We start from the raw sequence: 17116 nt of genomic DNA, 5'->3' as shown, positions 1-17116 counted from the left end.
ATACACTGTGAAGAGGGATTGAGTTAACATATGAAACCGTCTTAAAGTTCTGGGAAGATGAGATCTCTCTCATTGATTTTTTCACTCTGTGGATTCTCTGTTCTCTTTGACATTGCTTTTCATTGCTCAGTGGAAAGTTTTGCAAATTTTAAGAAACAGTTGGAGCTTACATGCCCACAGAAGCATCAGGGAGGTAAAAGTGCTTTGGTCAGTCTCCTCCATAGAAAACTTGGGCTAGGACATTCTTAAAGAGACAGTATCAAAATGGAACTCCGGAACTGTAGCTATTACACATTTTCATTCATTTGGATTTGATGTGGCACTACTTATTTGTATGAATGTTGCATTATGCATACATTGTCTAATAGTGTTCTACACTTTATTGAAAAAAGGTAAAGGTAGTCTCCTGCGCAAGCACCAGTCGTTTCCGACTCTCGGGTGACGTCGCATGTGACGTTTTCATGGCAGACTTTTTTATGGGGTGGTTTGTCATTGCCTTCCCTAGTCATCTACACTTTCCCCCCAGCAAGCTGGGTACTCATTTTACCTACCTCGGAAGGATGGAAGGCTGAGTCAATCTTGAACTGGCTACCTGAACCCAGCTTCCACTGGGATCAAACTCAGGTTGTGAACAGAGCTTTGACTGCAGTACTGCAGCTCTACCACTCTGATCCATGGGGCTTCCTAACTTTATTGAACATCAGTATATATTTCTGGTTGCTTTAAACTGTCATTGTTTGTGATTTTTCTATTTTGTATACTCTACCCTGGAGCGTGTGTATTTCCTGCACCACCTGGAGGCTGGCAACCCTATGTGTCAGTCTCCCACTCCCCCCACCCACCCCCATGCTGTTCCTGAGGGGCACTGGCCACCAGCAATAAATGTCACAGCGGCTGCAGCACAAGGAGAAGTGGGAAAGTCCCAAATACATACCAGTGGACTCCTGGGACTGGGATACCCACCTTATGCTTTCTAGTGCTCCAGGGCAAAAGATACAGGCTAGGGATGCTGTGGTGTTTGCTATGAGCACACCTCATGGTTGAAATTACCATGTTCAAAGGTGGCCATCAGATGTGAGCAGATCACTTGGTCTGTTCAGTTTGTGCCAAGCAGGCATGAATGCCTACTGGACCAGCTCGCGCTGGGTTTTCCCAAAGCTGTGCGAGTGCCAAGATACTGCCAATTCAAACCAAGCAACAGCCATTAGCATCACTAAGGACTATGGAGTTTTACTGAAACGCTGCATTTTACTGAAACGCTACATTTATTAATGACTGTTTTGTAGGATTTGTATGAATAACCAAATTGTCTGTTTAAAGAACTGCCTCCTGAGCAAAACAGTGATATCGCAACAAACCTTCCATACTTGCTTTGACTTTGACAGATGCATCGTAGAGAGAGACTAACAACAGTGCAGGGCTTCTCTGCTGATGCCGCTCTGTGCTGAGCAGAGCCACACTGGACCTGCATATGCCGCTGTGCTCTGGAAAAGCACAGGAGCCCTATGGGAACACGGGGGTGGGGGGAGCAGTGGGATGAGTCCAAGGATAATGCTGAGAGCTAGGGTTGCCAAGACCAATTCAAGAAATATCTGGGGGCTTTGAGGGTGGAGCCAGGAGACTTTGGGGGTGGAGCCAGGAGCAAAGTTCTGAAAAGCATAATTGAACTCCAAAGGGAGTTCTGGCCATCACATTTTAAGGGACCGCACACGTTTTAAATGCCTTCCCCCCCATTGGAAGAACAGGGGCACCTTCTTTGAGAGCTCATAGAATTGGACCCCCCCCCCCGGTCCAATCTTTTTGTAACTTGGAGGGTGTTTTCAGGAGAGGCATCGGATGTTATGCTGAAAATGTGGTGCCTCTATCTCAAAAAGCAGTCCCCCTGAGTCCCAGATAATCATGGATCAATTTTCCATTATACCCTATGGGAATCAATCTCTATAGGGAATAATGGAGTGCCCAACAGACATTCCCCCCTTGCTTTCTGATGACCCTGAAGTGGGGAGAGGGCCTCCAAATGGGGGTTCCCTTGCCCCCACCCAGGGATTTGCAGCCCTACTGAGAGCCCTTCAGAGTCTGTGAAGGGAGGGAGAGAAGAGGGGGGAAGAACTGGTCTGCTCAGGAGCCTAAAAGCTTAGAATATTCTAGACAAGGAGGAATCAGCAGAAGCGATGGGGAAATTTCCCAGCTGTCTATTGTTCCTCCCATGATTCCTTGTAGATTCCAGCTGGTGCCTCTTTGAAACCGACCTCTCCACCTACAGTGCTAGCACAAGCTTAAGTTCTATCCCTTCTGCACAATGTTGTCAGGTCCCACCTGGCCACTGCTGGGGGATGAGGGGATAGGGTTGCCAGAGCCAAGCTGGGAAAGTCTTGGTTATGTGGGGGTGGAACTTGGGGAGGATAGGGACTTCAGTGGGGTACAATGCCATAGAGTCCATTCTCCAAAAGATTCCTTTTCTTTAGTGCAACTGAGTTCTGCAGTCTGGGAATGAGCTGCAATTCCAGGGGATCCCCACGTCCCACCTGGAGGCTGGCATCCCTACTCGTGTGTCAGTAAAAGAGTGTAAATTAGAGTTTAAATCTATCTCTCATCTATCTATCAGTCTATGCCATTAAAGGCAGTTAGATGACCCAGGAGTTGCTAAGAGGTGAAGTGCATTCTGGAGTACTTGGGTTACAAGGAGGGAGGTGGGCAGGGCTCTTAAAAATCTAATTTCAAACTGAGTTAACGAGGCCTCCATTTAAGCAAAAGAGGACACCGGAGCAAGTTGATTCAAAAGTCATTGGAAGATAATAAACATGAAATTTTATTTTTATTAAGCAATATCTCAGAGTAAAATCACCCTCGCTTTTAACCTTTCATGCCCTTAATGGTTTTAGGCTTGGCTGTTTGACAGCTCCCTTGCTCTAGAACGTATAGGGAAAGGCTGTGTTGACAGTTGGCAAAGGGACTTGGGCATTAAACAGAAAGGGGTCAATGAAAAGACTCTAAGGTGGGGAGACCTTTCCCCTCCAGACTGAGTCTAGTGTAACACAAAGCACTAAAAGTCTTTTTTCCCTCCTACTGACACATTCCCCAAGTTGGTAATAAGAAGACAAAATGTACATGGCCAGATTGTACAATTGTTTTAATAATGGCTCTCTATCTCAATGCTGTTGGATCAGACCAATGCACCATCTGGTTCAGTATCCTCATTGTCACATTGACCAGGTGCACTCCTTATTTGCCCATAGCAGCTGGAAATCTGTGGTCTACTGCATCTCTGTATGTAGGTCCCATTGATCTACTACATCTAATTGCTGCAGATAGCAATATCCTTCATGGAACTGTCTAATAACCCCTTTAAATCCACACTGGAGGTCATCAACACACCACAGACTAGTGCCCTGACCTAGACAGCCCAGGCAAACCCGATCTCATCAGATCTCAGAAGCGAAGCAGGATCAACTCTGGCTAGTGCTTGAATGGGAGACCTCCTTGGAATACGAAGAGTTGGAAGGACAAGGGCAGGCGTTATTCAGTCACCTCTGAATATGCTCCATGCCCTGAATAGGGGTCAGCCACCAGATGCCGCCATGACTTCCAGGTGTGCACACACACACATACACACACAAAATAAATAAAAAAAATTCACAGACCAGCAAATCCCACAAATGATCTTTTCTTCGTGTTAAACAATATTTATCAACCAATTCAGTTACCCAAGGAAACAACCTCTCTGCATCCCTTTTTCCTGCCTTGACTTGGATAGCCCAGTCTAGCCCAAATCTCAGAAGCTAAGCATGTCTGGCCCTGGTTATTATTTGGATGGGAGACCACCAAGGAATACCAGAGTTGTGATGTGGAGGCAGGCAATGGCAAACCACCTCTGAACATCTGTTGCTTTGAAAACCCTACTGGGTTGCCATAAGTCAGCTGTGACTTGAGGGCAAAACAAGCAAATATTCCCTCATTTCTATACCATTATGCAGGGCTTTTTTTGTAGCAGGAACTTTTCATATTAGGCCACACACCCATCTGATGTAGCCAATCCTCCAAGAGCTTATAGGGCTCTTAGTACAGGGCCTTCTGTAAGCTCCGGGAGGATTGGCTACATCAGGAGTGTGTGGCCTAATATACAAAGGAGTTCCTACTACAAAAAAAGCCCTGCCCTTATGGTTTTATTTCATTTATAGTCTTCCTTTCTCACCGAGACTCAAGGCAGGTCACAACATACATGAAAACAATTTGTTCAAGCAGCACAAAACATCTAGTAACAATGGAATGAGAATAGGATGTCAGAAATTAGGCAACTATGCAAGCAGAAAACTGTCTCAGGCATGGCAACCCATAAAACAATGCTGAGTAGATTACAAAGGTGCTGGACAGTGCAGTGAAAACAAGGTGTTACAAGCAATAACCTCTGTGAGAGACTGCAAATGCATCTTCCTGGCCTGTTGCATTATATAGCAATTTTCAGATCCCTTTATAAAGATGCCTTGTGAACATTTGTGTTTTGCACAATGATGGAAGGGCGGAGGCTTTCACAACCTCTTCAGGCTGCTCATCCCACAAAGTGGGAGCCACAACAGCGAATTCTACAAACTTCCTTCATGTCCCTCCTTAATCATTTCTCTTCTAAATTATATAGCACTAGGCTTTTCTTTTACAGGATATGTTCCAACTCTGCAAGCATTTCGATCATCATTTTCTATCTCTGTGGTATCCCACACATCAGAAAGAGGTTTGCAATCAGACACAAAGGGTTCAGGGACACTTTTAGTATTATCTAGGGGGAGCCATTACTCTTCATCTCGCTCTGTGAGAAACGAAGTTTTGGTAGAAGCCATGGAGTATTGACAAATGTCATCATTTCCTGTCCAGACAGGAAATCTTAGCAGGTGAATTATTACAGTAGCACAATGTCTAAGTGCAGGGATCCACTTTTTCAGAGCTGAGGAGTACACAATAAGATTTGTTCATATGTGAACTTTTTAAAGGGTCAAACTGAACGTGCAGCTGCAGGGAACATCTGCTAAAAAAAAAGATCCTGGTCAGGCTCAGATTGTTGCCATGAGGGGAGGAAAGGCTCCTTCATCTACTCCCTCCTCCCATCCATTTTCATGTACTGTTTGGCTCACCTTTATGTTTAACAGACATATCCCGCCCCCCCCAAGCTGCTGTGTGGTTGTGGGGAGAGCTGGGCACAACTCTGTTATAACCAGAGCATTTAGTTTGGCCCTAAGAGGGAGGAATCTGAAAAACAGCATAAGAAGAATGTATTATGTACATTGAGAGATCTCCATGGATTGGGTGAAAAAATGAGCTGTAAGACCCAGAGTCCTTACAAACCTCTTCTCAACAGCCATGTTGTTCTGTGTTGACTGTCAGAATGGGATCTGAGGTTTGAATCTGTTCTCTGTCATAGCAGCTTGTAGGGTGACCTTGAGTCATCAGCCTCAGATTACCAACCTGCAGGTGGCGCCTGGAGATTTCCTGCTATTACCATCTATTTCCAAATGACCGGGATCAATCCCCCTGGAGAAAACAGCTGCTTTGGAGGGTGGACTCTATGGCAGATCCCACTGAGGTCCTTCCCCTTCCCAAAACCCACCCTCCTAAGGGTCCAAAAATCTCCAGATATTTCCCAATTCAGAGCTGGCAACCCTACTTCAGCCTAACCCTACCTCACATGGTTGTTGTTATGAGGATAAAATTGAAGAGGAGGAGAATGATGTTATAAGCCTTGTTGGTTTTCCATTGGAAAGAGAGCGGGAGTAGAAATATGTATTTATTTAAGCATGTATACCCCATCTTTCTTCATGGTTCGAGGTGGCCTACAGTAAAAGTTTTAAAATGTTTCCAGTTAAAACCAGAATAAAATAACAAACCCCAAATCTCTCCTTTCTTTTTAAATATGCCTGCATTCAAATCCACCTCAAAAGCCCTGGCAAACCAGCAGTGCCACGGAAATCAATGGGCATTTTCACACTGACCTTAATCAGCAGCGACGCCCCTCTTCACCGCGCAGGATCGGCGCAGATTTCGCACTAATTGCCGCGGAGCACCCGGAAGAGCCGGAAAGTCCCGCGGCTTTTGCGGCACAAACGGAAACCGCCAAAAACCAGTTTCCATTTGCGCCGCAAAAGCCGCGGGACTTTCTGGCTCTTCCGGGTGCTCCGCGGCAATTAGTGCGAAATCCGCGCCGATCCTGCGCGGTGAAGAGGGGCGTCGCTGCTGATTAAGGTCAGTGCGAAAACGCCCAATCAGTCAATGGACTAGGTAGCAGATTCGTGACACCAACTCTCTCTGTCTCCCTCCATATCTCTCACTCATCTTCCTGGTTCATAATACGAGAACACCAATATTAGCCTACTGTACAGGTCTTGTTGCAATATCTACTAAGACTATGTAGATGGCATGCTATGAATGTGTCAGAAAAGTATAGAAGACCCTTGTTATTCATGGATTTTTGACTTGCCATTTCACTTACTGTGGGAAGTTCTGTTGTTTTACTAGTGAAAGGCTGCAGAATCCTGCTTCCCAGTACTTGTGGACAGTGTCATTACCAGTGACTCCAGGAGAGGACCCCTTGCCAACGGCAAGGGTCTACTGGAGTGTTATTATGACCCAATCTGTTGGACAAGCATTGTTGATATGGTATTAGTTTATGAGCCTGCTGCATTATTTCTATATTCATTTTTACAGAGTTGTGCTCCACCACTCAAACAAGACTCTAAACACACACACACACATGGCGCCAGCTCAAAGCCTGAATGAATAAAAGTGAAAATCTTCAGCTGGCACCTTAAGCTGATGGCACACTACTGACCACCTCGGGAAAGGAGTTTCACAATGAAAGAACCACAGTGGGCAAGCCTCCCTTCATAGTCATTCATCCAACCTGTAGAGTGAGACCTGGAGAAGTGCTCGGTGGTGGTGAAAAGTGCTGTCAAGTTGCAGCTGACTTATGGCAACCCTGTAGGGTTTTCAAGGCAAGAGATGACCAAAGGCAGTTTCCCATTGCCTGCTTCTGTATAGCAACCGCAGACTTCCTTGGTGGTCTCCCATCTGAGTGCTAAACAGGACCCACCCTGTTTAGCTTCCGTGATCTGACCAGATCAGGCTACACTGGGCCCTCCAGTTCACAGCAATTTGCTCTGTAGAAGATTGTCATTCTATCTGGGAGGCAGCAATCTTTTCATGCCTGGAATGAATTTAGTTTTTCTGGATTCTGCTGTTGACAGGTTTACTGTGGGCTACAGCAGATGCACCCAATCTCTTTTATAATAAGGCTCACCTTCAAAAGTTCAGTTTCACCTCCTTCTCTATTTGTTATATAGATGGATGATATTGCACATCAAATTTTCTATGACTCATTCGTTAGCAATTGGTTGATGAAATTAAATTCTAAATTAGAGGAAAGTGATCTGAATATTGATTCCCTAGCCCTCATGTTTAAGAACGGGGCAAAAGCAATTATCAGAGACCGATTACTGAAATTGGAGTTGAAACAATCTCTGGCCAAAGTTGGGGGGACGTATATCCCATCCTTTTTTATAAGTGATTTTAAAAGTGCCAGGTATCTAGAAAAGATACAGCCAATTAAGATCAGGCGTATGCTGTCCTTGGCACGCTTGAACATCCTGGACACAGCAGTACTGAGGGGCCGTTTCCATAAGATTCCGCTAGAAGACAGGATCTGTCCGTGCGGCCTGGAGGAGGTTGACACTGTTCCCCATCTTATTCTGAACTGTCTTTTCCATACAGAGGTAAGGTACAAACTTCTGCGGAACCACCTAATGTTAGCTGAATCTTTAAATCAGGCTCAAGTCATGCACTTCCTCCTTGGGGACGGGTGTGATCAACTTTCCCTGGATCTTGCAAAGTTTCTATATGTTTCCGACCTTGACAGGAAGAAATTTAACACTGCTTGTATTTGAAAGAAAGTTGCCCTTGTTAAGTATTGCCTATATCAGCTAATTTTATTACTACTTTGATGGTTGTACATAGTTATTATATTGTTATGTGATATTTTAGATTGGTGTTGTGTTGTGTTGTATTGTTATCGATGTGTTGTGTTGTTGTTGTTGATTGGCCTAGAGCCGTATTAAACTGACTGACTGACTGACTGACCATCATCCTATCCTGCAAAGAATTCTCAGCCACTCAGATTTTTTTTGTGTTTTTACTCCAATACAATTTTTGGCTGAAAAGTGCCAGTTCCCATCATGTCCTTCTTGTTCTCTTCTAGGTTTCCATTGTCCTCCTAAGGAAACTGATGCTCGTCTCGGGAAAATTTGATTAGGAAGTTGAAAGGGAAAAGGGTTCGAAAGCAAGAATTTCTGAAAAAATGTCACATATGAACCGAGGTAATTGAGAATTTCATCTTAGCAATGGCCTCTCCACAAAATGAAACTGAATAAATATATGTTTTAACTCAGTACAACCAACGGGAGTAATTCTGAAGTGAAAAAATCTTCCAGACCTTGACACAGTGGCCCCAATAAAAATATTCAGAATCATGGATGAGTATATCAAAATATTTTAAATGATACGACTGAACTGTCCAGCCTGGTCTACCACTAAATGAAAAATGGATTGTTACCAAGGTGCATTTCATCCGATGTGCTACATCATATGAAATCATTTGGCTAAAAATGTGCATTATCGTTCCTCTGCTGTTGACAGTCTAACTGTTATTAATGGGAGAGAGGCCATTAGAGCTGTTGAAAATCCTGATTTATGATACTTGCTTGTGGAAAAAATGCAACAAAAATATCTTTTTAAGAGCATATTTCTGAGAAAAGTATGTTTTCCCCAGTTGGAAATCCTAACCAGTCTGTTCATACAGCCCCCAAGCCTACTGTGGTGAACGTATAAAGAAGGCAAAGTTCACACATGCCTCTGACAGGATTCTGCTTATTCCTTATTTGTGTCACCTTCCTTCTTAAAGATTTACTTGGCTCATGGCAAAAGACAGTGCTTCTCTCAGGGATGATAGATCAAGGTTGATCTGGAAATTTCACAGATGTGCATGAACAGAACAAACAAATCAAATAGACTTCAGCTAAGCTTAGTTTGCACTCATGCTTATTTACAGCCCTTAACTTCTAAAATGAGAGGCACTGAAGCACACTTCCCCTAATCCCAGGCACATAAGAGTTGCTGGTGTCAACAACAATTTATTCATTACAGGGCCGCAGAGTATCCAAAGTGACCTTTTCCTCATAGGGAATGGCATAGGCTCAAGGCAACTCTTTCCTTTAGCCACATACTTTGTATGTCTGGAGTCCTGGCCAATGTTCCCTCTAAGCCACAGAGCCTTGTGAGCAAAAACTCTACTTTATGAGCTACTGGCATTAAAGTTGTGAGCTACTGACATTAAAGTTGTGAGCTACTGCATAAATTAGTTTGTTCTGGGGCTATTTTTCCTGAGCTAAGACAAAAATGTGTGAGCCAAAGGCCAAAAATCTCTGTGCTAGCTCACACTAACTCAGCTTGGAGGGAACACTGGTCCTGGCACTGATTATAGGTAGCAGAATTAAACTCTCAAGAACCTTGCCTTGGATGAAGTTATTTTTCTCTCTCCAATGAGAATGACAAATATATTAGGTACAACTGTATTGTAAGGTGTAAACTGGTTTAGCTTCAGGACTACCCCGAGTGGGGAGACTTTGTTTCTGGTAAATTTGGGAGTCCATGCATCTGGGCAAGTAATCTCAGGTCCATCAGCTAAGATCACAATTTGATGGCATCTTTTAAGACTTCTAAGTGTACCTACTTGTAGTAACCACTACACATGCAAACTGGAGATGAGAAATAATAATCAGCCACTAGCACTTCAGTTTTATTTTATGTTTAGCACATAGTTAACCTCCACTTCATTGGGTTTTAAAAATATTTTTGGTGCTCATCTCTCTATAACCATGCTATCGTGACTACACATATTCACAGATACCATATTGTCTATTTTGTAGTGGAATTCAGAAGTATTACCATGATTACTGCTGTTCTGTCACCCCATCAGCATTGTTATAATTTATTTAAGTCATTTGTACCCCCACCTTTCTCCCTAATGGGGACTGAAAGCATCTTACATCATTCTCCTCTCCTCCATTTTATCCTCACATCAACCTTGTGAGGTAAGTTAGGCTGAGAGTGACTGGCCCAAAGTCACCCAGTGAGCTTCCATGGCACAACTGGGGATTTGAACCCCAGATACTAGTCCCACACTCTTAACCACTTCACCACACTGGTTTGGGATGCTGAAGACTGAACAAACCTACATGTTATGGAGAAAGGGCATCTGAATACGGATCTGACACATATTGTTTAGTTGGTTTACAGCTCACTTGCCCACAAAATGTTCAAAGCAGATTATAAACACTTCATGCTAGTTTGATAGATATTGATACCACAGCTGTTCTCTGTGGTATTAGGAAGAAATCTATCGCATCACCCACTACTTAACCCTTTTAGACAGATATGCCAAGGATGGATTTTGCAGGCTTTCACATGGCAAGCACAATGCTCTACCACTAAGCCATGGACCTTCCCAACAGAAGGGCCTTAAATATTCTGAAGCTGTGCAAGTCTGCTGCTTTTCTGGTTAATAAATTACGATTACATTTTACATTCATTTATTATTTAGCACCCCCTTAGTGGCTGCATGCTTCCCAGCTCTATCTATCCATTTCATTACCTGTTGTACTATCCAGGTATCAGTGCGATTGCTAGAAGCAAGCAGGGATACCCAGAAGTTACTCATGAGTGAACAGTCACTCTCCAAGCAATTAAGAGTGGCTCCCCACCCCTCCTCCAGTGCTGATGTAATCACATCCTCATCTTTCTTTTTAAAGGTATCCCAGCACCAGGACACATGCACCTTTGGTTAGGATGCGGAAATGACAGCACCACATCCTTTCCCATCTGCCTCTCCTCCTCTCCTTCATGTGTACACAGGCTACCCTTGCTCTGAATGAGAAAGGGACATACTATGGACTCCTTCCCCCTGCATCAAAGCTGCTATTTGTCTTTTCTAAGGAACATACAGAGGTAGCTGTGTATTTTCCTCCTGCAGAGCAAGTTACAATTTGGAGAAGTGTTGGTTGTGGTTCGCTTTGAGGATTGCTCCTCACAAACAATGAAGACTTACTCTGAATACTGTAATCTTTGGACAAGTCACCATTTTGTGACTGTCTCCATCCGCTGACCAAACATTTGTGATCGGCTCCACTCACCAAGCTATCATTTGTAACTGGTAGCTCCCACGGCCCTTGAAAAAAATTATGTACTTCCCAGAAACTTAAAGACCGATTTCCCACTAGCCTTATGCCGCTCTCATGCTGCTCTTCTCTGCAGGGCTTCCGGTGGATTTTACACTATCTGCCCCGGGGCTGCAACCAGTAAATCTGTTTCTCCTAGTACCAAATTCCCATAAGCTTGCATGAAGCTTCACAGACTGTGTACAGTCAAGGTGATCAGGTTGTTGGTTGGCCGCAATGTCTCTCCCTCTGGGTTGAATCCTTCCAGCTTTTCTGCTGGCAAAAGAGGAATGAGGCTCCTTTGGTCCATTAAAAAGAAGGCGCTGAGTACGCCTTTTTTGGCGGCGAACAGAAACTGGTTTTTAGAGGTTCTTGTTTGCTGCACGAATAAGGCAGAGAGAGTTGCAGCCCTGGGGCAGACAATATGAAATCCAGCAGAAGCCCCGCAGAGAAGAGGAGAGTGAGAGTGAGGTACGGCTAGTGCGAAATCGGTCACAATTTCCTTTCCCTGCTATAGAATTTTCTGACACTGGTGGTTCCTTCAGTGTTTACCTTTAATACAGGTTGCGCAGACATACTTCTGATTTATATTCACATTACACGTGCACCTTGAGCCCTAAGGAAGTAGTTTATGAGGTGGGTGGTTGTGGTGGGAAAATGGCAGGTCAGAAAGGGTTAGGTGCTTATGCATCCTGGCATCCTGCTACTTGTACAGCGGAAACCTCCTGCAGATGTGTTACCTATGCCTAATAAAGCAACTTGTCACTCCAGTTCAACCCATTTCACGAACTCCCTCTCTCTCAGTTGAGACTGCCAACTTTTCAATCTCACTCAATTTCCTTCTTTCATTACAGTGTCTATCCCACAGGGCTTTTGTGCATGTAGGTCCCATGATCCCCAACATAACCATTTTTTTTTGGTAGTGTAAGGAGACTCCCTTCTCCCTGTTTCACCAGTGAAAAAGCTGGTTGGATCCAGCACCCTGCTGCAGCCCCCTTTGAACCATATGCCTGCCTCCAGGCCATGAGCCGTGACAAGCAAAGAAGCAAAAGTGAACCGGTAAATCTGTTTCTCCTAGTGTCAAATTCCCATAAGCGCTTGCATGAAGCTTCACAAGGGAGTAACGCAGACTGCGTACAGTCAAGGTGATCAGGTTGTTGGTTGGTTGCAATGGGTGTTTTCCCACATAGCTTACCTTGGAGCGATGTCCCTCTTCACCGCGCAGCGTCTGCGCGGATTCCGCACCAACTGCTCCGCAGAACCAGGAAGAGCCGCGGCTTTTGAGTCGCAGATGTAAACTGGGTTTTAGCGGTTTACATCTGTGACGCAAAAGCCGCAACTCCTCCTGGTTCTGCGGAGCAGTTGGTGCGAAATCCACGCAGATGCTGCGCGGTGAAGAGGGACGTCGCTCCGAGGTAAGCTATGTGGGAAAACGCTCTTACAATGTCTCTCCCTCTGGGTTGAATCCTTCCAGCTTTTCTGCTGGCAAAAGAGGAATGAGGCTCCTTTGGTCCATTAAAAAGAAGGTGCTGAGTACGTGAACAAAAGCCACGCAGTACGGGAGCTCCAGAAAGGAGGCAAAGCAAATGAGAAAAGCTAACTTTTTTTTAATATGTTACTCTCATTCTATGGTTTGAAGAGCCCAGTTCACTATGCCTCAGCCATTTGAGATGAATAGTGGAGGAAAGTGCCATCAAGTCACAACTGACTTGGCAACTCATGAGGCTTTCAAGGTAACAGATGTCCAGAGGTAGTTTGCCGTTGCCAGCCTGTGTAGTGACCCTCTGTGTAGTGACCCTGCTTAGCTTTAGAGATCTGACGGGACCGGGCTAGCCTGGGCCATCCAGGTCAGGGCTTTGGCATAAATGGTGCACTTCGAATTGGAAGCCACAGTTCATTCCGCATGCACCTGGAACACTAAGGAAGTAGTTTATGATGCGTATTGCTGCTGTGGGAAAATGGCGGGTAGGAAAGGTCTATACATTCAGTAGCTTTTCTTTGTAGCTTGATAGCAACATCAGACATGCAAAATGTTCCAGAACAAACTGCAAAACTATATGTTTAATAAAACAACAACAACTGGTAATACATTTGGCCAAGGCAATGTTTTGTTGTAAAAAGCTCTATATAATTTGCTGAAAGCAAAAACGCAATAGCATTGATTTCTGTTTGGCCATTTGGAAATCTAAACCTTTCAAAAAGGTAATCGTGTTTGTAAGTTGTAATCATATCAATTGGAGATATGCAAATATATAGGCTCCAATTGATTTAGGTTTATTGCCAAGTAAATGGGCATCCTACTGGTGGTTGTGCCACAAAATCCCACTGAAGCTTACGGAACTGAACCAGCCGAACTAGGAAAAGCATTGCAGTATTATTATGTACTAAGTTGCAATGCCATTTTTGTAACATTCATTCAATGCGGAATTATATTCATACAAGGCATTTAAACTTCCCTAATTTTTTTAAGCAGCTGGCTTTTAAAATGTATGGTTTGGATGTACAATGTATTAGCGATCTGATTATACATAGATGCATGCACGCACAGAAACAAAGAGAAGCTTTTTTGTAAGGACTTTGATAAACACATTGCTGGTTACAAAACACAGAATGTAACACCATTGTTGGGACTCTCTAGAAATGCTAAATAGTATCTGTTCTTTAAATCAAGTATTTGTATTTTGACCTCCTGACACTGATGTGGATGGTAAATTCTGCAATTTGAAGCACCTGAGCTATTAACATTTAAATAACATTTTCAAAGCATTAATAAATGAAAATTATGCCCTGTAATAGTCTTCCTAAAGTATGATATCATTCCATCATGTTCTGGCGGGAACTCATTAAGTAGGTTTTAAGATAAGTCTTTGCCCCCTCTCCAAATTGAAAAGCACCTTTATGTCATGATTTTCCTGTGATATTTTAATGATGAAGAAAACAAAACAAAAACCCTGCACTATTTATTGGTGAAAAAATTAATATGATGCTTTATTTGAAGCCCTTTAATGCCTCTTTAAGAGGTGACAGCTAGTTCTTCTTTCTTGCACGTCATTGCAGAACACTTCTTCCAAACAGCACACAACTGTCTTTAGAAAGTTATGAGAACATTAAATAAATCTTTGCTTTATAGTACTAATGCTGTTCAGTTTAGAAGCTCATCTATCCATTATCATCACCCACTTTACTTTGAATCTTCATGAAAAGAAATCACCACATAATAAAGTTTTCTTACTTTTTCTGCCTACAGCGTGGAAGCAACAAATCAGAACGAAAAGTGTTCTGCTAACCTTCAGAGCTGTTCTGAGCCTTTTCCGATGACGACTTGTCAAAAACAATGTTTTCTCACCTTTTGCTTCTGGGTCCTTCACAAAAATGATGGAATGGCTCCCAGGCTGATTCTTAAATGCTGGCGATCGCAAACTTCTCTCAGTTTCTACTTCCTGTTAGAAGACATTAAGGGGGATGTGTATTAAAAGCTATCAGTAGGAAACAGATGTGGCTGTCCGGGGGAGGAGGTGAGGGAGGGAGTGGTGGGGTTCCATTACATGATTGATGTTTGCCAATACGCTTCAGGGTAGCTCTCTATAATATCATTCAAGAGGGCTGCAAATGCACATTTACAATCAGTTTAAGTTTTTGACACACAGAAGCTGGGTAATCACTGCTGTTCTCAATTGGCATTTATTTTAGGCGCATTCACCTTTCCCAGAAAGAAAGACTGCAGTAAGAATCACAATAAAAAGGGTCCTGAGTAAACGGATGCATTTTTTGCCAAAGCCCTGGGAAAATGCTCCAACTATTTTGACATAATATGCAGGGCTTTTTTTGAGCAGGAGCGCACAGGAACACAGTCCCAACTGGCTTGGCATCAGGGGGTGTGGCCTAATATGCAAATGAGTTCCTGCTGGGCTTTTTCTACAAAAAAGCTCTGATAATATGCATAAAATAATTTTGGAAGCTGGAGCTATTCCAGTTGACTTTTAATAAACTACGAAAGCTTGTAGTTTTCAAACAGATTTTTACTAACCACCCCCGAAACCCATTTTCCTTCCATGCATTCCACACAGTAATGCTTACATGCATGCAGAAAACCAGTAGTTAAGTTGTCCTTTAAAACAGAAATATGTTTTATCAGCGAATGGTAGGATTGCAAACTCTGAGTTGGGAAATTATTGGAGATTTTGGGGTGGAGCCTGAGGAGGCTGGAGTGTAGGGAGGGGGGGGAGTTCAGCTGGGATGTGATGCCAAGAGTTCACCCTCCAAAGCAGCCATTTTCTCCATGAGAACAGATCTCTGTAGCCTGGAGATCAGATGTAATTCCAGGAGACCACCACCTGAAGGTTGGCAGCTCTACTAAATCTGGAGGGCTGTTTGTTATCATATTGACTTGATAGTTAGGACATATACAGAAAATATATTCTCTCTTTGCTCCCAGCAGCCACGTGTAGAAGCTGCTTCAGTATAGTGTGGTTCCAAAGCACACCAGAACATATGGCTAAGACTGATTTACATGGATCTTTCAAGCATGAGTGAGGGTGTTAGTTGAGAGGGACACAGCCATCTATCTAACTGTTCCAGCCTTTGTGTCTGTTTAATAGACCCATGATATAAATTTTCCATGTAATTTCCTTCACCTTGCTTTATTTTAAAAAAACTCGCCTCTGCACTTATCTGTACTGAAGGACAAAAGCAATTCCTATAATATTTTATAGGACTTAATGAGTATAACCAAATAAACATTTTATGCATATTTTTCTTCTAAACTGTTCTGTTCGTCATTCTGATGATTTTTTTTGCACATTATATGTCTGTCAGTTAAAATTAAGGCTTAAAAAACAATGTTTGGAAATGACTAGCCTCCCATGCAATGAGAAATCGACCCATTTTTAATTTTGTAGTTCTAAACTGTTGTATATCTGTATTTCCCCATTTGCAAAGGAACCAGGATAGAGTCAAAAGTGCCCTGTTTTCCCTCCCCACCTTTAGCATGAGTTCAGAACTTGTACTGAGCAAGGACAGTGAGATGAGACATGCACAGATCTTCTTTCCCAGTAACGTCCTATTGTGATGCAATACACATGAACTCAGGCTTATGAGGGGAAAGGTTTCAGAATGCTATTGGCCACAATACAACTTGGGCAGCTGTGTCTGTGCAGATATCAATCATGGGCAAGTTAATATTGCTGGACTTAAGCAGGCTCACAATTACAGAAAAATGTTCCACGGTTCTCATAGTTTATTTATTTATTATTTATTTATTACTTTGCATTTATATCCCGCCCTCTCCGCAAGCGGACTCAGTTTTTCATAACTTCCCTGTTTCCCCACTATGAGCTGATCAGTTCAAAAGGCAGCATCCACATCCTGCCAAATACTTGACCCCCACAACACTTCCATGGCAGATAATCAAAACTCTCCAATAATGTTTTGAGGACTACAGCCAAAAGATTGTTGGCAGCTGCCACAACTCTGTACCTGTGAAAATGCCAGGCGAGCTGAGATTTACTTGAGAACCCATTGTGTACAATTAAGGGGGGGGGAGTGAAATATGCATGACACCGTGACATTTTAAAGTATTGTTTTGACTGTTAATGGAGGTGCAAAGGCAGCGCTAAGCATGATGACTGAAATTAACGTCCACTCATATGGTTTCTTTCCAGCCAAAGCCAAGTTCTTGAAAGAACTCTAAATGCATCATGGATATTTAGCAAATTGCTTTTCTCAGATGTAGTTGGATGTTGCTTGTCTATCTGGATGTGTTTATTCAGTCTGGATCTGCACAAATGTTGGAATATCAAGTAGCTGGAGGAGTCTCTGAATGGATACGCAATGGAAGCTATTGCCATGATCATCTCAGAGATCTTTCA

General features: G+C 43.2%; 1 protein-coding gene across 1 annotated transcript in view; it reads right to left on the bottom strand.

The window, feature by feature from the left end:
• XIRP2 (xin actin binding repeat containing 2) overlaps positions 1 to 17116 on the bottom strand; it is a 202390-nt gene that overhangs the window by 84542 nt on the left and 100732 nt on the right. Inside the window, exon 2 of the mRNA XM_060257011.1 lies at positions 14482 to 14689. Within this exon, the coding sequence (XP_060112994.1) occupies positions 14482 to 14689 (208 nt within the window). The remainder of the gene's footprint in view (positions 1 to 14481; positions 14690 to 17116) is intronic.

The sequence above is a fragment of the Heteronotia binoei genome, chromosome 16 (genome assembly GCF_032191835.1).
Source record: "Heteronotia binoei isolate CCM8104 ecotype False Entrance Well chromosome 16, APGP_CSIRO_Hbin_v1, whole genome shotgun sequence".
NCBI classification, from domain to species: domain Eukaryota; kingdom Metazoa; phylum Chordata; class Lepidosauria; order Squamata; family Gekkonidae; genus Heteronotia; species Heteronotia binoei.
Note: the sequence above shows the minus strand (reverse complement) of the source record. Positions and strands in the feature narration are given on the sequence as shown.